Here is a 22646-nt window from a genome sequence, read left to right as displayed (position 1 = left end):
GACTCAACATAACTATAGAACACCAAGGTGAATACATGTACCCGGTATGTCATGCATTAATATCAGAACCTGCCCGTAAACCATAACCATGATACGTGTAACAAGTGCATACTCCATTCATTTTCACTGCACTTCCGGGTTCAAAAGGGCATCACACTTTGATCCAGAGGTCACTGGAACGCTGCATCCGGAAGGATTTCTAACGTTTCACTAGAAAATTTAACTCAGTAAATATTTCAGGCAGAGCAAAGCAAACTACTAAAATTTCAACAAATTACTCCCTGCTAATCAAAGAATGGACCACCTGTGTCTTTGTAAAATTCTACTCACAAAGTTCTGAGATACGGCAGATTTGTCACAGCCTTAGCTCTTAGGACCTGTAACCTGTTGTAGCTCAGATCCCTGAAAAAAAAACCAAATAAACAATTCTGTTTACATAATGCCACAGTGACAATTTTTATCATCAGCAGTAAAATACAAGACATTATTTGTTACACCTGATATGCTAAGGCATCCATTCCCATCCTCGCTCAGATATATTCCTCTGACTAAAAGGATGAGATAAGGAATATCAGGGATGAAGATGATCTGACAATGTTAATTATGATAACCTGTCCACACTGCCTGACAAATATCAAATTTCTGAAAACCTGATATCGTATCAGATAGGAACACCAATTTGGCAACGAGACGAACAGGTGGACACACAAACTCAAAGACTGAAGCTCAAAACTGAGTGCTAGAATTAACCTTTGTATTGTAACAAATTAATTATTGGCCTTATGCTGTTCAGGGGAGGGCAGGTTCTTCTCTAAAGACAGGGTCTACTTACAAGTGCAACAGCTGGGGAATATTATCGATGGTTTGCGATGGAAGATCTGTGAGAAAATTCCTGTGTAACTCTCTGAAAAAAGGAGCAATTTTAGCACAAATGTTAGCATTTCCCCAACTCATTAGCAGTGCGATAGACAAGATAATCACAAGACCAGACACAAGACCAGTCACAAGACCAAACACGAGACCAGACAAAGACCAGTTACAAGACCAGACTGAACACCAGACACAGGCCAAAAGCCTACCAACCAGTGGGGTGTTTTTCACCGTTTTGACTTGTCCAAATGCATGCCTGCAGTAAGTTTATGAACACCCACACAAGTGTGATGCCAAGCACTTATAACCCAAACGTATTGTTCAGTAACAATCCTGACTTTTTACCTAAGACAGTTTTATTAATAAAAGTTTATTAGCAAAAGAAAAAAAAAGAATCTAATGATTGCAAAATGTAAATTGTAGAACAGTACAAAACAGTTTCTTCCAAGCAAGGAGTGAATTATACTTACAAAATCTTCAGCAGCTTCAACTGAGTCAGTGCCTTGGGTGCGATGTAGCTGATCATGTTATTGCTTAGGTTGCTACAGAAGATGAAAGCACATTACGAATTCAATCTACAGTAAGAAACGACGTCTGTGCTCATAATGAATATCATGGGGGAAGGAAACCAGTCACATTTAAACTCCATTGCATGAACTCAGTGTCTGATCAAATAGAAAAACACTGATCAACCTTTATCTTGCTAGTTTTATCATCTTGAAGTCATGTTGAATAAACTGACAGGTGATGAATGGATTTACATTCATTGCTGGATCAACTTAAAGATGTTAAATTGGGTTTGGCATCTGTGACATACTTAATCATCACATTGATGTGGCAAATTGAATTTAAAGTCCATTAATTGGCCTAACTCACAGGTGTTGAATCTGGGATGGCACCAGAGCAAGAAGGTTTCTCTTAGAGACTGACGTGAGCTGGTTAGCATCCAGTGACAGGAAGGTGAGATTCTTCATGTTTTGTAGAGAATCGCTAGGAAATGACGCCAGTGAGTTCATGCTTAGACCACTGTGGAGAAAAAAAATCAACAAACTTTCTTTTATTGCTATATGCGATCTCAAATAGTTCTACAAAGTTTATCAAAAGTACAAACAAAGAATTCTTAATAACGGCAGTATCGTAGTCAGTGCTTTCAAAGTACTCAACAAGTGTATTCCTCTACTTATCACAAGTATTCTACAGGTGCTTATGCTAGTTACAATCGGCACTCCCAACCAAAACTTCATGAAAATCAAAAAATAAAGAACATTTCACAAGATGCTAAGGGCAATCTATACTCACAGATATTCAATTCTGGTCCCAGAGAAAAACCCAGATGGAAGCCAATTGATGCTATTTTCCATCAAACTCCTAAGAAGCCAAAACGAATGAGGTTAAACATTCTACAAAACCAAGATTGAAACAGAAAGTGACAGAAGTATAAACTGCTATGCTTGGGCAAATTGGGAGGATCGATGAATATTAAGGATGGAACTCTTTCTTAGAGAAACATTTCTAGATTGAAAAATTCTTCATAACAAAATGAGAACAACCTAACAGCTTCAACTGTATCAAAAAAATCAGGTTTCCAGAAGTGAAACATGGTCTTCTTTTAACTGCCCTGACTTTGTTTTCCAACATAAAGGCACAGCATCGTGGTAATTTTGGAAAAAGAGGCTCACTGCTGGTTTCATTGGACTTACACTCGCTTCAAGGTGTTGGGAAACGTGATGACCTTGTAGGTGGACGGAGAAAGGTTAATATTGTTCCTGGTTAGATCTCTGAAAAAGAAATAGAAAACCAAAGCTCACAGGAATAAACAAGGAACAATAAATGGCTTTGCCTACAAAAGTAGGGTAAACGGGTTTAGAAATTGGAAGAAGCATGCAAATACTTACAGCTCCTCTAAACTTGTACAGTTGGACAAATCTGGAAAGACTGACATTCCTGTATTGTGAATTGTCCTAAAAAAGGAACCAAATCATGCATTAAACACACCTCAGTTTCAAAATCTATTCCACATTTACTCAATGAAACGGATGAAAATCTCACTATTTCCATAACTTATACCTGCAGACAAATACAACAAATAAATTTTTAAAAATTATTTCACAGCACGGTCTCCATACAAGTGCATGCATAGCAAGTAATTACAGCATTAAGTAGATACGAAAACAGAACTTCAAATCAAAGACGCATTCATAGACCAAACAGTTTCCGGAGAACTTACAATTTTGTGAGCTTGGTCAGAAGCCGGAATGCATCCCTGTCAACATTCTTGGCATTCCCAACAATAGTTCTGGTTTAAAGATATTAAAACAACTCACATTAATAATAACAAGACCAGTATTTCCATTACAATAGGCTGGGATGTAGCTACAGAGGCCTACTGTATGTGTGACCTTTACCCTAACACTCCTCAATCCTTCATCTGTTGGAGGACTGAGGAGTGTTAAGTTAATGTAGCAATGAGTTCAAATATTTCACAAGACAAAAGACTTAATTACAACATCAATACAGCATGGCTCAATAAGCCGTTTGCGAGTTAAATTTGAATTAAGTCTCGTACTCTGAGTTAGATGTATCTAGTGGCACATACATGTAACACTCTGAATTCCCCAGACTAAAGACACTGTTGCCATACATCCTGATTCGGGGCAAGCTTTTCCACAGCGGCCACCATCTCTGGAAAGGACTGGTTCCTTTGTGCTCTTCTTATCTATTGGAAACAGTGTATTGGTGCAAAGCGTCTCTTATGTAATTAAGCAAAATCTTGCCCTGAAACAGGAACTATAGCAACAGTGTCTTTAGTACAAGAATTCAAATGGTTATGTTCACGTGAATTTAAAGAATCATAAGTACCACATTTTATTCAAATTAAATTTGCGAAAGGCCTGCTAGTCCAAGTCAATTGATAATCACTGCAATGGGATTTCAGGCTATTCATGGTGAAGGACAGCAACATTACACTCCGGGTTCTTTTCTGAACCACACATACTCACAAGAGAGATAAATTCCTTCGTATGGTGCTACCGCACGCCTTTCCACCTGTAACCACTGCAATCACATCTTGTGAACACTCACTTTTCTTTCAGATGCAACTGTTTCTCATTTCAACATTTACCACTTTACCACCATCTAACACAATTACTTCTTATCATACAACATGAAAGTGCTCCTTTGGATGATATTCCTGACAACAAAACTCCTGTTGAGAATAAACAGTGGAAACAAGCCCCACAGTCCTTGACGAATAATTCCAAATAGTTGACCATAGCATGCATACTCATCACGTCTTGTTCATAACTTCATTTACCAGACCCTTTCACACAGTGCACGGCATAAATCAATTTACTTACATCTCTGTAGTGTCGGGGTGGAAAGTGTTGATGGTCACATTATCAAAGATGTAGTTCTTCAGAGTCCTGTGTGCCACGTCAGAAGAAACGTAAGGTTGAAATGTATGGAAGTTACTCTGGGGTTTCTTAACATTTCCATGTACCACAGTTTTTAGACGGGATTATAGGCCTTGAGCATGACCAATAGAGGGTGCAATTTTCTCAGCAACGGAGGCTCCTTTGGTTGGAACTACACCTAACTGGTTCACAAATGACTATGAAATGCACACGTTACAGTTGCATGACTACCAACAAAATGAACACTCCCCACCAACATGGTTCTTTTCAACCAATGAGGGGATGCCTGTGCTCAAGGTAGATAAGTCAGGAGTATTACCACATATGGGCGTGCAGTGACCTTTCCCCATGCCTCTACAATGTTTCAATGGTCATCGCCAAAATACCGTTAATTTTGTCCAATTTTCAATCTTATGTCAAGTTGGCTACAATAAATTTCTTATTGAATCAGTACAACCTGTTTTAGAACTTATAGATGATGTCTGCAATGGTTTTTGTTTTTTATGCACAGCCAATCAAATTTCTGCAAGCGGAACGTTTCAGTCCGTGTTTGTTCCATATGCTCCAATGTTTACGAAAAGCAACTCGCGTCCTGGAAACACCCACAATCCTTTGCAGGCTGATAGAACAGGCCTTGTGATTGGTCAGATTGCACAAGGTTTGTGATGTATAGCCTGTCCAAGCAGAGAAACTGTTTACAACTCAAGGACAACTTTTAGAAATTCAGGCTTTGGGTGTTTTCCTCAAAGATCCTCTTCAATGGTCCGACATACAAATCGATTAAATCTAGCTTACACTGAGGTTGTCCCTGTGCAATCTACCGTCATTGCCATCTCGTTACAGGTACAGGTGCAAGACCTTGCACTATAGTCTGATGTTGGCCGTCCGTAGCCCCCACTAAGACTGGACGCCGCCGACCAAAGGCCGTTGAACATATCAGAACCTACAGAGATGTGATCAGTTGGAAAAGGGACTAAATATTTAACACAGCAGGTTTCATGCTGTGTACGCACAACGTACACACAGGACTGTGGCTGAAGTGTACATGTACACATTCAAACAACGGAGGATCAGGAGGGGGGGCCATGTGCCCCCCCCAAAAAAAAGGAGCCCCCCATTTTTTTTTATTGGAGATATAATGAAAGGCAATTTTTTTGTCCAAAACGAAGCCTCATCAAACCTTAGAAAAGACTGACAGGTAAGGTTACACAAAAGAATTTTTAACCCCCAGCCCCCAAAACAACTCATTCCCCTTCAAAAATTTGGTCCTGGATCTGCCCAGGTTGCATTTATGTGTATGCTAACAGCTAGCATCTTGTTGGCGGCAACAATTTCCATAGGCACCTCAAGTACTCTAAGCCATAGCCAGTTGATTTGGACAGGCCGGGTCTCATGTCATCTCCAACAAACAGTAAGCCATGTTCTATTCTCCCAACATCCACTCTATGAAGTTGCTTTTTCAATGCCCGATTGATGATGCCGTAAGATGAACATCTAAATAAAAACCTTACAATTTTGTGTTTGTTATTAAATACAGGACTCTACAAAGATAATCCATGCAATAGCCACAGTCAGATGTAGATTTGGACAGAGTCTCATGTCACTTCCAAGTAACTGTTAAGCCATGTCTTATTCTCTGAGCATCCTCTCAGTGAACTTGCTTTTTCAGTGCCTGATTGATGCCATAAGCCAAGTAAATTAAACAGCTGCATTATAAAAACCTTACAATTTTGTTTTGTCATTACATGTAAATACTGGGCTCTACAAAGATACACACATACATTGTACCTGTTTCATAGTTGATTCCATGCGCTCCATATCGCAGATTCCAGTAATCTGCACCGTAGAAATAAGCAGAAGTTCCTGGGACGCCAATCAAAGCAGCAAGTACCAACGCAAAGTACACGTGATAAACTCCACTCATTCTCAAAGTAACATCCCAAAGTACTATTCAGCTACAAATCTTGAATTCTAAATCTGGCAGCTTTGGCAGCTAGCACCGCTTCAATACCTGAGGAAAACAAAGTCTGGGATCACTATTCTGTGACATTATCACAACACACACCAGTAAACAATACAGGTGCACTGTATGTACGATTACTAAACACAAGATCTACAGTCTGAAACATTTACGAAACGTTCATTTTAACTCAATAAACAATTAACAAACATGCCCTGAAGGGGCTGCCTTCATTTTCAAGATCCTCATCTAATTATAAGGAAATGCTTCAAACAAAATTTACAAAAATGACCTGAATGTAAAATTTGTAACTGTGGGGAACAATGCCAACTACGGTCCTCAATTTATGCTATGATAAAGGTACTTCACCTTGTAGAAAGAGGGCACAGTTAGTGTTTGTACACCTTTATTTGTTTTCAAAACGGTGAAGTTGTTAACAGTTAGCCAACCACCTGTACACATACAGCAAATCACAATGAGCTCCTGTCATGGTTACAGTTGGTGTCTGAAATTCAAAGAAGTTTGCCGGGATACACAGACAACATGGTTCATTTTGATAAGAGTAACTTCTTGTAATACAAGTAGCTGATGTGATCTTATCCGGATTTCAGTTTTTATCTGACCTACATGTACAATTGTCAACAGTATTAATAATAAGGCAGGCAAGGCTGCCCAAGATTACAAAACAACCTAGTGCTTTTCCAAACAAACCCTTGTTGCTTTTATAAACCACTCTACTACTGAAAGCAATATCTCCCAGGCAGACTCAATCAACCGTAACCTCCACATAAGGACCATAACGCTGTTTAAATATTGGCACAATGCCATGGGCCACTCTAGCAATGTTTGCCTGTTGGCACTGAAAGTGTGTTGGCAGGGTGAAATGTAAGCATTACAGTTAGATTGTAAAGGTTTGTCATTGATAGCAAGCAAGGAAAAGTCACTTTTGAATGGGAAAAGGTGACTCTGACTGACCTTTATAAAGTGGATAGTCTGCAATAGACATGTACATGCGTTTGCCAAATTCATTGATTGTTTAGGTTGAAATGTGGATTCAAAATGTGTAAATTGATCGAAGTTATGAACTTTTAAAAGTCTGAAACCTCTTGATATGCTTTAAAAGGAAAAGCCTCCATACAGTACTGTACCTATCTGAGAATTTGACAGGATTACCAGAACTTAAACCATACCATGGAATCATCCATTTCTACCATGCCTCTTCACAAGTGTACACACCCCTGGCTCCTCCGCATTCCAAAAAAAATGAAAATGATGACAGCCATTCCACCTTTTTTTCAAATTTATGAAAGCGCACACAAACTGTAAACCTTTCCAGAAGCTTACACAATTTGTACGCTCACGTAAAGGACAAAAAACTGAACCACCCCAAAATTTTGTATGTCCTGCCCGTGTGTCCACAGTAAGTATAGATTCTTAGTGGGTTCCAGTCTTTATATTTACTATGGTTTCAGCCTCAGGGTCAATACTTGAAGGACTTCCACCTGAATCAATCTTAAGGGATTAGCTTAGCTGGGATAACTGACCATACTACCATGGCTCTTTATATGGTGCACATTGAGTTTTTTAAGGGTGAGCAAGCAGCAACGATGTTCAGTAACAATGCATCAAAATTCCTCATAATCTATTTAAATACCCAGCAGGATAAGAGGGCGCCTGCTGTGAGAAGGTAGAACTCTCCAGTATCTTAGGTGGTTTGGACAACCTGCAGGCTATTTTAGATAACAGATTTTGTAAATGAAAATGGATGCACACTGCACAGTGCATACATGTACATGTCAAGCACAAAATCTTAGCAACCTGGAGCCCTATTCATGAGAATTTAGACAACCACATATCTAAGGAAAGTTCACGGGTAATGGAGAAACTACGGTACATGTATGAAAACTGTATGCACAGGTGTCAATGTCATTTTATCTCCTATGAAAGAGGCACAAGTGAAGTACATCACACATTTATGTACACCTCGGGGTACAGACATGATAGAAAAGTACTGTCACTAAAATGAACATGCAGATGTCATTCATCTCTGGATTACAACAAAGTATTTTTTTGAAATAATTTAAGAATTTTTAACTTACATGTACATGTACCTGAAGGAATGCAACCTGGACTTTAACAAAATGAGGAAATTCCAATTAATCTTTACAAGACATTGTACAGAGTTTTGCCATTTTCATTGGCATGAGTGTGAAGTGAACAATGGGGAAATCAGCAGATCCGAGGAAAAGTTGCATTCCTGATAACTTAGGAATAATTCTTCTGTTGTAAGCAATTGCCAAGAGCTGGATGCTTGTACTGGTACCTTTTCATATTGGCTGAGGGAAGGATGTATGTAAGCTTACTGTAAATGGATCTAGAAGGCCTGTGTTGTTGAAACTTACTTTGGGTTCTGCATTTACCCCCAAAACATTTTTAAGTTTCATCAACACTATAAAGTTTAAAAAGGATAAAAAGGGTTCTTTTTCTTTGGAGGATTTTTAGCCAGGAGAGGGGTTTAATTACAAGGAAGACCAGTGTGAGTCCTGATCATTCCTGACCGTCTTGGACCCTTTTTTTGTAAGACTACCTTGTTGGTGTTTATAGAACTCAGAAATCATGAAGCCTGAATGCAGAACTCAACCCCAGTAAGTACATTGAACCCAATTCTGTCAAACTCCACACATTAATCATGTTGTACAATATGTGTCAACACGACCAAGACAAGAGTTTATACAATCTGCTCTTATGATGTCACAGTCATACTTTTCCTACAACTCAGTACAAGTGGCTGCTAAAACTATGGTTGGCCATTAGTACAAAGCCCAAATAAGAATTCACAAAGCATTAAAAATCCTACACCCCTATCAAAACAACTGATAATAATACCAGTTACTAAATATAAAATAAAAATACAACCCTACTTAAAACCAAGTGGACAAGTGTCCATTTTGAAGGGACTGAAGGGAAATTGAGAAGATTTCCACAAATGGACATCACTTGACACCCTGTGCAGTACCCACATGTAGGCTACATGTACTGCATGACTGCGCTGTCCTCCTAGTCCTACTCCCAGCTAAACTCAACTTTTAGGACAAATTATTGATTTCTGATGGCAAATACAATTTAAAACAAAATAATGCAGGGCAAAATAAACAAACATGACAAAGTACACGTATGTCATGAACTTTCATTTTTATATGGGCCTACATCCCTATATTAAACAGTTTATAACCATGACAACGAAGTTGCCTACACAAGGTCCGTTATGCACCTCTCTTATTAGCCACAATCTCCTCAAAAACGTAGTCTACAGAAGAGCAAATTTTGCGAACCTTGATGCCGGAACGGCATGCTTTGGACACAGAAATCAACCCGTCAAACCCCAAAGTGAAACGGCTCGTGTGTTGAAACTTTTAGTAGTAGTACTAGTAGGTACTACTACTAGGCCTACCGTAAACGGTAACCAGGCCTAGGACTAGATAAAGTCCGTTGTACCGTGCGCACTTCGACCGGTTTACGCAGACAAAAAATGTGCAGGCCGTCAGCCATATGTATCATTGTTCCTTTCCTTTCAAGGTTTTGCAGTTTGCTGAGTTGAGTTGTGTGGACCTGGCCCAACTTCTCGAACTTGGGTGGCTTACCTTGGTTCAACGATCTCATACCACCATGACCATTAACATACAAAACCTGCAGTTCACCATCATGAGGTCAGACTCGAAAAAAAGAGCGGGAAATTAAATTTAGAATTGAAGAAACGTACAGTTCTGCATATGTCAAATCCTCAATGCTAATGCATCGTTACGTGCTGTACTTCTTGAAAGCGCCCAATAGTCCAAATCTCCCCAGTAACAATAAACATTCTATGTGGTCCATTGGGAACTGCCCGTGGTACATAGCGCACATATGGGCGCTCAATTTATAAGCGGTGACCCTGAGGGGAAAGTCTTCGAACCGTGACAAAATTTCAGCCTGAGTGTTAAACAATAACCAACACAGTAAGTTGAGTAACAGGTTTTAAAGTAACCGTAACAACGTTCATACTCTCTGACGTCGATCATGCATAAAGTAGGGCCAAAAGTCATTAGCAGCAGGCGTACCGAAAACGCACTGTGGTTCAGCGATTTCTGGTCATTATTTGGGGGGCCGGATAAGTCGCATTTTGGCTAATAATTATAATAGTTAGATGTAATGACATAAAACGATCGAACTTAATTTGTTCCACCTTCCAATCCTTTAAATTTACCTTTCCTTTAAACTGGCTAAAAAATGCCTGAGCAGAAAGTAAAGTTCAAAAAGGTCATGGAAGGTTGGGTTAAGTTTCCTCATGGTAGTTTTCAGTTTTTCTTTTGTTTCTTGTTTTGTTGGTTTGTTTTACTTGCGTCTGAATTAAAGGAGCAGGCCTATATAACAACTAAAGCTTACTCAAGGGTAAGTCCGGGGTATCCCTCAAACTAAACAAAGCAATCAAGTACTGACAACAGCAAAATTGATAGCTTTTCAGAACCACCCCCTCCTGTCAACTTGTACCTCCTTAAGGCCTTGCGCCCCGTCTGTGCATACTCGTTTGCGTGTAGTCTATCCGTGACAAAAGAGGGCGCTATACTTAATATGTGGCTGCCGCGCGTGCGAAAGCCACGGAGTGCCGTCAAACACACGTGTATTTCCAAAACGGGACGTATATTTTTAAAGTGCGTTTTTCTGCATTAAATTTTTTTTCAACTCTGTTTTTACGAGGCATTTTTTTCCTAGATATGCATCATCCTAAAAACATGTTCTCGTAAGATCTGTGAATGGAAATGGTGTTTCTATTTTTTGAAACAAATCTTTTATTTTTCCGGTTAAGTTCCGGTTTTAGAGACCTTTTTGAGTTCATTGCCACGAGTTGTATTGTGTGAAGACTACTTTTGTGAGAAAAAATCCGAATTTGACAGTATTTATCTTATAAAAGTTAACTTGCAAAATATGTGTCATTAAAATTTAATACAAATGTTATTTTAAAAAAATCTTACCTTGTTTTAGAAAATGTTTCCAAAGAGTACAGGTCATCAGAAAGAACTGGTATCTTTAACAAACGAACTTCGGGAAGAAATGTATCTCTTACACACAAAGTCGGAAAAATGTGTCTCTTGACAACAAGTTCCGAAAAAGGTTTCACTTTTTAAAACTATATACTTGATGGCACTGGACTAAGTATGGAGCTTTCTACATGATGATTTTTAAAATTTTATTATTTTTATGTATAAAGGCCGTTTTCCAATACATGTACTCGATTCGGCTCCAATAGGAGACTCGATTCACCTGTTTCTTTTGTTTGTTTTTTCTTTACTACCTTACTTTGAAGTAGCAGTAGGTCTAATAGCACCACAAAACATCACGCAAGCTGCAAAACAGTCAAGCATTATACCGTTCTTCAAAGTTCACGTCCCGATGCATTTGCGTGATTTCCAGAGCTACGGCTAGGTCTTCTGTCTACCCGTCTCTACGCATTTACAATGGAGTGAAGACCAAGACCTAGCTCTAACAGCATGCATGCTGGTGTCTGCGGCTAGTTTATGTACTGAATGATGATTGGTACATGGTTGAGGCAGTATCACAACCAGAAAAGGTACATTATGATAATTTATACTTACATCACTTGCTGCAGGGTTGTCAATGCTGGCATCTCCATGAAACATTCTCGCGGCCGGACGTCCGCCGGGGGAATTCAACTACACGAAGCCTGAGGGTGTAAATTTGCTCCTTTCAAGTTCCGTGTGTTTAAAGTCCATAGTATAGTGACCTCACACCGACCGCGAGAATGAATATGGGCGATGAGTTCCATACGGACGCAAGTAGTAGTCCCTACAGTGACTTATTAGCCATCAGAAAGCAAAAACGGTGTCAAGAAAAGTTCAATTTGGGAGGGAAGATACTGATTCGTTCACTTAGAAAACACTCAGTAAATTTTTTCAGATTCTCAAGTATAAGAGCAGTGCACGGGGCCGGGATGTCAAGTCATTGATTGATGTCATTGATTGGAAAAACTTGAGTGTGGCGCGAAAAATGATGCGCATAAACGCGCGCAAGGTACAGTGATGAGCGCATTCAGTCTCTGAATTCTATTAGCAGAAATAACCATGAACAAGGCTAATTACGGTTGCCTTATGTGCCCCCTTTTTACTCAATTATTTATGATCTATAAGATACTACAATGCAATTGGAGCACTTACTATGCATATCCGAGCGAGACCACATAAATCTTCTGCCCAAATGATACTTCAAGTTACTTTTACCTTGCTTCGTTTTTTTACCTTGCAAAAAAAGAAAGAAAAATCGTGGCTTCTGTCTCTTCTTGGATGAATAATATTATCATAACACTGCTGTTCAGTCAAGTTGAATCAAACAAGCGAAAACTCTGAACTTATACGTCATTGCAAAATGCAAGAGCCTATCTTGAAAAGAGCAAAATTCATAATTCATGTTTCGCTATGCAAATTATAATGCAATGTCCCTTTCCGGATGTGCCGCAACCTGACAACTGCCCCAACCGGCGCAGTCATATGCCTAGCGTCGGTGATGCATCACACATCTCATCCGGCAGCTCAGGGCTTGAGAGCATTTTGAGAAGATGTGAGTACGAATGATTGCTCCAAAATTTTTCGCTTTGACTGCTCGACTTAAGTTCAGGCCTAGTCGTGTGGATTTTGTGCCGCTGTTCATGTTGTTATTCCAAAAGCATGAAAAGAGTCCTCTTCAAAGTATGGCTGCTACTGCTAGTCATGCCATGATGTACAAATGAGTTTGTTTCTGCATTCAATTGGGGACCCTGAACAATACAGGACAATAAGGTCCCTGATTGACAGAGGGTCCCCGATTGACAGAGGGTCCCCGATCGACAACTGTGTACAAAGCATATGGGTTGTTGTCTAAAAAAGTTTAAGTACAAACAAAAGAGGAACAATAGGGGGTCCCCAGTTGCAGGCAAATACACACTTGCCGTGTGTGTACATACACGTGTGACGTAGCCTAATCCGTGTCCAAAACGGGCTTCTGCGCGTATCCATGTACTTTCAACGGAGTGAAGACCTAGACTTAGCTCTAGACAACAGATTCGGACGCAGCCTCAGGCTCAGTCATGGAGCCTTCATTCCTGTCATCGCGGTAACTCTATCGTGGTATCAGAAATCCTGAATTTTGCGTTGCCAGTGAGTTCCCAATTGCAATATTCGCCCAGTTAATCAATACTTACGGCCTTTGGATAAGTTTTATTAAAACAGACAGAAAAAATTCTGCATGTTTCCGTAAGTTTGGACAGTTTTTATTGAAAGATGTAATTTTTTCTGAAATCTGTAAATTCTCTTGACCATGCCCCTCATTACCTACTGTACTGTTTATCTCTTTAACAATGATTTCTAACGTCACCCTGCACTCGAATATCTTTTGCTGGGTTCCCACGTCAATTTTGAAATGGCCAAAGGTGTCTAAAAGCACATTTTAACTGCGAAAATACCCACTTTTTTGGAGTCAAAATAAGGGCTCCTGCACTGAATAACGTTTTGCATGTGTAAAGTGCGCCCCCAATCTCCATTACAATAGAAAAACTTAAGTATAATCGTACTTTTACCCTCCGTGCTCGGGACAATTAGTGAATAATTACATAGGCGTTATTGTTGCAGTTTTTTGCTTTTAGTAGGCATTATACAGGGTGGGCTACTGGGGGGGGGCCTTTTCAAATCGGGTCTAAATGGTCGCTGGCCCTAATACAAGTTGAATTTACAATGGCATTTAGATTGTTTACAAAAATTTTGAATAATAGTTCATTTCTAATGAGATGGTTATAACTCTAGGAGAATGAGAACTCAGAAAGAAGACATTTTAAACAATTATTTCACACATCGATGAAAGAATGAGTCCACCAAAAAAAGAAATTTGCAATACCCACATATCTGTTATTCCTTCAGTAAAACACCAATTTACATGTAACTAGATGAATGTCAAAGATTGGAGTAAACAAGTTATGATGCAAAGAAAATGAGGTCTTTCCTTTCTGGATTAAAAAGTGCAAGGTGACGCAGTGCAATTATTCCTATCTTGTTCTCGTGGCATTTGGCATTTTTAAGGAGGAGACTGACAGAACGGAGTCAATTACAAGAAAAACGGAGCAGTATCACAAAATGAGGCTATTTTGTTTCCTCTAAAAACAAGATCATTCTTTTTATCTTTATTTATTCATAAACAAAGTGCATTAAAGGCCACCGTAGAAGCTACATGTGTTTCTCGATACCGCAATAGTAGTACCTCTGCTTGCATACAGTGCCCACACAGATTTTTTTAAGTTATCGTTTTCAGCCTCATTCATTCAGGCTAGCTCTGCTGAGTATTCCTCTTTATCAAATTTTGTGGTCCAATACAAAATATAAAAAAGGAATACCAATGCTCCACTCAGCAGAGCTACATTTAGGCCTTTTTTTTAACTAGGCCTAGGCCCACCCCTAAAACTGTGGGGCCCTAATTTTACATCCTTCCCACTCCCACAGCGGGGCGGACATCGTACCCCACAGTTCTGGGGGTAATTGTTCATAGGGCCTAAGTTCAAACTTAACTTTTTACTTACTACTTATGCTAATGATTGAGTGCCATCATGCAATTGATGTCTTACAGACAGGTGCTGGCAAGTGAAAACATCATGGATGATATGAATGAACTCCTTGTAGACTTGGACTTGTCGGATGTCATGTTGGAATCGCCGGAAGCATCTATAAATTTCACACCATTTATAAACCAGGACCTTGGTAAGACTGATATTAATAATAAAGTCTTTGACAAAGAGTTTATGTCCAGTGCATGGATGCTAATTGACACCGTGTGCATAAACCCTATGAGACTCGTCGGACGAATTCTAAGTGTCTTCTAAGGAAATCACATTTTTCCCGCAAAAATAGAACTTTTCTGGACATGTTTTTGCACTCTGATAACAAACACATGTACCAAGTCACTGTAGGGAAGAACATGGCGTAAAGATCTCACTTTCTGACTTGCATTAGGGTAAGCTGAATGTAGTTTTGTTTTACTTGCAAAAGATTCTGCCTCTTTCAACCACTGTGTGTTCCTCTATCTTTCAAGATAAAAGTTATTCCTGTTTTGAAATCCTTTACAGGTGATGAACAACCTTTATCCCATGAACAATGGGCTGGTTTGCTTGTCCACGCGCACGAACAAGGTTAGTTTTTCTGTTAATATATCCATAATTAATGGTTTTAAAGGCTTTTCTCAACTTGTTTTTTATTTTTTGTTGACGCAGTAGTAATTTTCTGGCTTTCAGCCTCTGAAACTCGGGCTCGAATTCCACCCAGGATATGGATTGGGTTCTCAGATCCTACCCAATTCTGTGGGTTTTCCTCCCACCCCTAAAACTTAAGGGAAGAACAGTTTATAACATACGGTTTGACCCCGGTTTATTAAAGAATAAATAAATATTGGCAATGGAGCTGATATAATTTGATGAAATGAATGCAGCATTCTTTACCACTGAAGCAAAATGAATGTAATTTCTATCAAGGTATGAAGTTGTTTTCATTTTACTTACAAAAGAATATGCCGACAAAATACAGAACAAAAGCCCAGAACATTGATTACTGTGTGCATTGACAGTGAATGGCCCCAGTGTAGCAGTCCTTGATGTACAGCAGACAGAGATTCAAGTGCACAGACCACTCCCACTGGAGGACAGGTAAGGAACAGACATGCAATCCGCTCCCCCCGAAGCTAGAAATTGCAAAGTGAAACTCTGGACTTTGCGTATGCCTGTAACTACCCATAATGTAAGTCTTTGGGAGAAAGAGAATCAAAGAGATTTGGTTAGTAAATTGTTTAGTGTGGTAAGCGCAGGTCAGTTGGTCATTCAGTTTTGTAAGTATCACGTACACGTATCTCTCACCAGGTACAAAGAGGCTACTGAGGGTGAAGGAAAAGCACTAGCTCACCAAACCCCCGAAGAGCACAAGGTAAGTGCAGCCTATCTTCATCTTCCACCGATCAAAAGAGTTTTTGACTGGCTGCCGTCATAAACTCAAAGTGGGGAGAATACTTGAGGGTTCACTTTAAATATTTTAGTATGCTGTGCACCAGTTGATCTCCTATGACCACCTTGACAAACCCAAAGTGAAGAAAAGACTTGATTTGGGGTGCTGAAGATATTCAGAAAATATCCAAACAAATTGTTGTGTTAGTGCCGTGCCAGATCTGTCACTGGTACCTAAAACAATGTATGTCACAACTCTGTTGAGGGCCACAATTCTAATTTTTGGTCTAGTTTTCAAAGTAATGAAATGTACCTTCAGGAGAGATCATTTACGGGTATTTACATTCACTTGTAAATGGTACAACTTATTATAAATTAATGTTTGTGATAGTTGAATACTAAGATTACATGTATACTCGCTGGTTCATGTCCATGTAATATTCATATAATCCGCCTCGAGCAGAAATACCCCTTCGTCTGTTGAAAAGAGTCATGTTCGTCAGGAGTGTTCATTTTGTTAGTAGGGATGTGACCATGACATTTCCTAGTCGTTAGTGAACCAACCAAGTTTAGTTCTGAGCCTCCATTGCTAAAAAAAATAGTGCCCTCTCTTGATAAGATCCAGCTCAAGGCTCATGAGCTGATGTTGTCTCAATCACTTGTAGATATTGGAATGTCTACATTGTAGCAAATGCCATGAAATGCCCAAGGGTAACCTAGTGTACATCACTGCCAAGAAGGTCAAGAATGCCAGGTATCAACTAGAGGGTCAAGCTCACTTCTGCTCTGAGGAATGTGCTTTGCTGGGGATGCATTCAGATGAGAACGTCGTCAAACTTTGTCTCTTACAGGTATGGCATTGAAGGCTTACGGCTGAATAGGTGGGCGTTGAGGTGGGGGTTTTTGCTCTTGAAAATGAAATGCAAAAAAATTATTACCTTACACTTAAAAATTGTGTGATGTAAAATGTGAATCGTAACTTGATATTACATATTTTTATTCATCTCAGGAGGGCTGTCCAAAACCTTGCTGCGTTTGCCTTGATGAAGATTGTATCTGGATGCCACTGACGTCATGCTCTCGCTGCGGCCATTACATCTGTGCACCCTGCTGTGTCATTTACACCCGTCAGCAGGATTGGCGCTGTGTGGTGCGTTGTGAAAGAACAACCCGCCACACGCTGATGCTTCCAGAATCCCTCATCGGACCCAAGATGAAGATGAAGGTTGGAACAAACACTTCACAATTCAATGATGAAACTGTGCCACATCTTTGTTTACAATGTGCTCCTTGTTTTACTGAGTGCTCCTCAAGTAAACTTGATAGGTTTGCAGTAGCACCATGGATATTTCTTTTGTATGTGGGGTTCTGAAAAGAATCTTCTTGGAAATTTGCCATCACATTCTACATTTCTGTGGTTTCACAAGAAAATTGTTATCTTACTGAAAAATATTGAGAAGATACTTCATAACGATTCCATTACACTTGTTTTCTGATAGGTCCACACTTTTGATGATACTGTTTGTGTGGAGAGCGAAAGCAGTGATGTAAGTTTTGGCAATTTGAAGATTTCTTCTTATGCTGCTGTAACATGAAAGTTTTATTCTGAGACCATGTGACTGTTTATGCTGTGCAAGCATGGAATAGTCCCTTGAACATGTTAAAAGGCTAAACGAATGACTAAACAATTCAAGTACATGTAAAGCAGGCAGATTAGTTGGACTATCGCAATGGTATTTACTTTTGTTTAATTTATAACAATTACATAGGATTTGCCTCTGGAACTGGAAGGTGATATCTGGCCAGGGTTTGATGAAATTCCCCTTACACCTCCTCCGTCGGTAAGAAATATATTTCCGGTTTTAAAAAGCCCAAATGACGTATCTAAAAGCCACAGAATTATAAATAGACACAAAAGATAATTACTTCACGCTTTGTAATACAGTTGCACTCTTGTTGGAGATCATTGGATTGCGTCCCATCTTACAGTCCTAGGAAAATGTAGGTGTAAACAAAAGTGATGTCATTATGTTACAGGACTCTTATAATTTAGTTCCTGTACAACTTGATATTGAAGTTCTTAGAGGTAATATATGCAGTGCTCAAATGATCCCATCTGAATCCCTGATGCATCATCTTTCCTCAGACCTCTGAATGTACAACCAGGACTCACATTAATGTTTGCAATTTGCTTTGATAGGCTGAGGAACAGTTCAGACAGCACAGACAGAACGAGTTGGAGAGGGAAAATCAGATGTTGGAATTCCACAACTCTCTCATGGACCTCTCCTATCAGGACACTGGGATAAGTGGACCAGGAAACATGGTGTGTAGAAATTTCATTTTATTCTCCTACATTTTTACAAGTTTTGCTACTATGCATTGAATTTTCTCTGCTTAAGTTGCAGTAAAAATACAGTGAAAATGTAATCATTAACCGAAGCCGTGGGTACCACTGAAATTCGCAGAATGAATTCATAATGGAATGAACACACACACAATAGGAGTCTGAAACACGTCGTAACAGTTACCAAGAGAATTAAACATTTTTTGCCGGACACAAAGTGAATAAGATAATACAAAAGTAACCGTGCCATTCACTGAGTTATATAAAGTAGATTCGTAAGTTATCTGAGAGTTTCTTCTTTTTCCGTTTATAGAATGAAGACTCCACCCTGGAAGAGTTTTTGGGTGACCGTGAGCATGTAAGATTGTTGTATCTTTTGCAGTTAGATTTGTTAATATATTCCAATTCTGAAGAAATGCATTGCTGTAGACCTCTTCAAAACATTCAAACATACCCCTGTGGAAGATTTTAGTCTACATAGGAAAGCTTAAAGCCATTAAAATGCGGTCAACAAATGACCCAGCCAAATTTGAAGTACAGTAGTTATAAACAGATGATGTGTCATGTGAGTTGCAGGTGGAAAGATGTTGGTCTTGTCTTTTAACAGGAAACGGCAACACCAACAAACCCTGCAGATGAAACCAGCCTGATGGTGGAAGAAAGTCATGATAGTGACGATGACTCTTTTGAAGAGTCCCAAGGTGAAGAAGAAGAAGACATTAGTGTGCAGATGGAAGGTCCTGGCAACAAGGATCGCATCACTGCTCACGATGAAGGATATGATGCAGATGATGAAGGAAGCTGTAGTTAAGTTCTTCACCTGTACTATACAGTACTGTATTTCTGATAACTCTGTAAAGGGACATTTGGGGTTTATCACTTCCAAGTGCAGGGTCGGAGTTCACATCCTTTAATGGGAATATATTGTGTCCTTAGGCAAGTCACTTTACCTTCGCTTGCCCTTCCCACCGAGGAGTACTAAATGGGTACCTATGAGGGCAGAGAGGTTTATTTGTGGTTGATCAACCTGATGGCCCCTGAAAGGGGTCTTCGTGTAAGGAAACTGTATACATGAACACATGTATGTCATGTTGTTAGAAAATAGGAGGCACATACTTGCATCGTGAATGTCATATCAAAGCTGCTTAAAAGAATGAGCCTCTTTGTTTGTATTTATATATATATATATATCTCTTGAATATGCAAATTGAAATAAATGTTGTTGCCAAGCAACTACCGTTTTATTTTGAAACATGAATTATGAATGACAAATCAATAGGCCTGTATTTTGGAGGATTTGAATGCCAAGTTTGCATTTATACATTTTAAACATTCATTTTTTTATGGCAGAAATGCCTAGATTTCCCAACGTTGGGGTTTTATCCTAAATGTGCTATTTTTATGGGGGAGGGGGGAATACATATATCTGCGATCATGTTTGCTCTACTAAAATTGTTTTGTGTAATCAGTGACCAGGTTTAATGCAGACTTACCATTTCCGTGTTGAGAACTACATTCCATTATTAAAGATGACTTCAAGTTTTTCCCTAGCCAAACAAGTTTTCAAGATAAAGGCTCCTTGGTTTCAATTTCGTTTCGATGCTAATTTTGTAATGTCATTTGGATCTGTCCAATATGCTTATTGTACATATGTGTGTAGGCCACTTTTTTGCATCTTCATCTTGCTTTTGGATTAAAAGGGAAATGATGCAATTTAGAAACTGTGTTGGAACCTTATTACGGCTTTTTTCTTCCCACAGGTACGGTCACCTGTAGTAATCAAGGTCGTTGTATACGTCTACATACTGTGTACATTGACACATAGATATACAATCTAGATTTATATCCGCTACCGGTGTACATTTACTCGTATGTACGTGTAATGTATAAGCGAGGAACAGCAAACGGGGACATGGATTCGTAGCCTTTTCGAAAGAGGCAGCTCTTTATAATATACTTAGTGCATAAGCCCAGTTGACGTTGATACTGATGAGGACAGCAAATCGAAGATAGTATTTCCCATCAAGCTGTTAGAGCAAAGGAAACACATCAATCTTGCCAGGTGGAATCCGAAGGTGAAATTCAAAGAACTAGTCCTACCCGCCAGGATCCCCTATTCCTCAGTATTCTGGGCATGCATTGTATGTAATGCCTGTGCATGCGCCTACCATGAAAGAGAGGGCGCTATACATGTAACCAAGTGGGATTAGATAGAGACAGGTTAGGAAACACAATTACAGAAAGGGATTTTATTATAAAACGGATTCCAACAAAATACACAATTTGTGTGGATACAAGAATAATCAAGTTTTGACACGGCTTTGTAAAGATCAATATCAGGGTATGACAGTAGCAATAACCTGCGAGCATAAAAAATATGATGCAACAATTAACACTGAATTTATACCCATACGCGTAAATAAAATGTCATATTAACAGACTGGGAACAGATTTTAATGAGACTTCAATCATTATGAAGCAACTAAAAGTTATTTCTCCTATATGAGACCTAAGATATTACCATTTTAACCCTAATAGTCCCAAATCCTCCGATTTCAATATTTTATATACACCCTAGGGGGTAGGGTTAATTTCTAATGTAACGCCGTTTCCTACATGTAACTTGTCTTCATCTAATCCCACTTGCATTTGTTCAATCTACCAGAAGAGAGAGGACGCTATACTTACGGGTAAATCCACAGCGCATAGTCTAGTTGTGACCTGAGTGTCTCCATCGTTGGAACCAAGATGGTGGATATGTGTCGGTGCACGAGGAAAATTAGTGCGCAGTAGCTGCATAATTGTGACCTCGTGATAAGAAGAATGAAATGAAAAAAACTCAACAGGTGGAAAGGCTTGCGGTAGCACCATGCGTAGAAATATATCTCTTATGAGTGTATATGGTTCTGAAAAGAACCGAGAGTCTAGGTATAGGAGACCCGATAGCGTTCTTGAGTCTTGACTTGGCGCCGATGGTATTTATTGAGCTGGAGTGCCGTTGAGATGTGCTGGAGTTCATCTTGTAAGTGTTCTTGATCGCAGATCTTGTGTGCTCGTTGGATCAGGGTGCGGGTGACTGAAGATTTTACGGATTTTACGCTGGGATGATGGAAACACGAGTTTTGCAGGTACCGGTCTGTGTGGGTGGGCTTACGGTAGACGGAGTGCCCGAGGGAACCATCTGCACGCTGGTGGACCTTGACGTCAAGAAAGGAGAAAGAATTCCGCTCCTCCTAGGCCTGTTCCATCGTGGACTTTATGCTGGGGTGTAGGTCGTTCAAATGGTCCAGGAATGACTGGAGGTGTTGGGGTCCATGCGGCCAGATGATGAAGGTATCGTCTACGTAGCGAAACCATGGAAGTATACCCGGACGATGATCTGCAGAGAGTAGTGCCGTAGTCTCAAATTCCTTCATGAACTAGTCGGCTAGGACCGGGGATAAAGGAGATCTCACGGAGGTCCCAGTCGACTGCTCGAAGAACTTGTCTCTCCATCTGAAGCTGGACGACGAGACGCAAGTAAGCAGCAGGTCATGGATTTGGTCGGGAGAGAGGGCTGTGCGCTCACACAGAGTGGGATCATTTGCCGAGCTTTCGGTAACTGAATACCTTCTTCAGGGCAAGCAGATTCAGTTCTGAGTGAACGCGGAAAAATCCACGTTCATTCCCTCGGGATGCAGCTTTCCAAGTTCGAAAATGACGCTGCAAAGCTCGGCAATCATATATTTCAGAGCACTGATTTAATCTTAAATTCTTGTCGATATTCTGATCACAGTGCTACGCAGCCCTTCCATATTTTTCTGATCTATTCTTTGCTGCGAATTTGTCGATCACCCGGTGGATATGGTCAATCCAAGGTTCACCTTCGCCGGCGATTGTTAGACAGCTTGCCCACTTCATCACCCGCAGCTGTGGAGACTTCGCTGGAACTTGCCATGGCTACATTTACCAAGACACACTTCTGTAGTCACGCAAGTTTCATTAAGTCTTGCCTCCATCACAAGATTATCCCCAATGGGTTTGAGGTGAAATTCCAGCCTTCTGATCTCAACCCAG

At 39.8% G+C, this 22646-nt stretch overlaps 2 protein-coding genes across 4 annotated transcripts in view; one reads left to right on the top strand and one right to left on the bottom strand.

The window, feature by feature from the left end:
* The window catches only part of LOC110979841 (uncharacterized), a 50081-nt gene extending 40023 nt beyond the window's left edge, over positions 1-10058 (bottom strand). The window contains exons 1-12 of one of the 2 annotated variants that reach the window (XM_087130961.1): positions 9885-10058; positions 6072-6294; positions 5079-5226; positions 4227-4292; positions 3098-3166; positions 2766-2831; positions 2571-2648; positions 2170-2238; positions 1747-1896; positions 1341-1412; positions 833-904; positions 331-402 (exon numbers count right to left, since the gene is read on the bottom strand). In XM_087130961.1, the coding sequence (XP_086987087.1) occupies positions 331-402; positions 833-904; positions 1341-1412; positions 1747-1896; positions 2170-2238; positions 2571-2648; positions 2766-2831; positions 3098-3166; positions 4227-4292; positions 5079-5226; positions 6072-6207 (998 nt within the window). In that variant the 5' untranslated portion in view covers positions 6208-6294; positions 9885-10058. Of the gene's footprint in view, positions 1-41; positions 233-330; positions 403-832; positions 905-1340; positions 1413-1746; positions 1897-2169; positions 2239-2570; positions 2649-2765; positions 2832-3097; positions 3167-4226; positions 4293-5078; positions 5227-6071; positions 6295-9884 lie in introns of those variants that run through there. The other variant, XM_087130962.1, reaches the window with a different exon arrangement.
* Positions 10059-12759: 2701 nt separating this feature from the next.
* Positions 12760-20311, top strand: LOC110979978 (uncharacterized). 2 transcript variants are annotated; one of them, XM_022236201.2, is made up of 12 exons: positions 12760-12852; positions 14884-15014; positions 15380-15442; positions 15874-15952; positions 16163-16226; positions 16909-17094; positions 17253-17468; positions 17743-17790; positions 18013-18084; positions 18444-18569; positions 18904-18948; positions 19198-20311. In XM_022236201.2, the coding sequence occupies exons 2-12, from the start codon at positions 14909-14911 to the stop codon at positions 19399-19401; spliced, it is 1209 nt and encodes a 402-aa protein (XP_022091893.2). In that variant the 5' UTR covers positions 12760-12852; positions 14884-14908; the 3' UTR covers positions 19402-20311. The 2 variants fall into 2 exon arrangements, with proteins under 2 accessions (XP_022091893.2, XP_086987082.1); XM_087130956.1 differs by lacking the exon at positions 12760-12852 and adding an exon at positions 13290-13427.
* The last annotated feature ends 2335 nt before the right edge of the window (positions 20312-22646 follow it).

The sequence above is a fragment of the Acanthaster planci genome, linkage group LG21 (assembly GCF_054643075.1).
Source record: "Acanthaster planci isolate LZ-2023a linkage group LG21, COTS_SCS, whole genome shotgun sequence".
Lineage (NCBI taxonomy): Eukaryota > Metazoa > Echinodermata > Asteroidea > Valvatida > Acanthasteridae > Acanthaster > Acanthaster planci.
The sequence above is the reverse complement of the archived record's forward strand: the minus strand, read 5'-3'. Positions and strand labels throughout refer to the sequence as shown.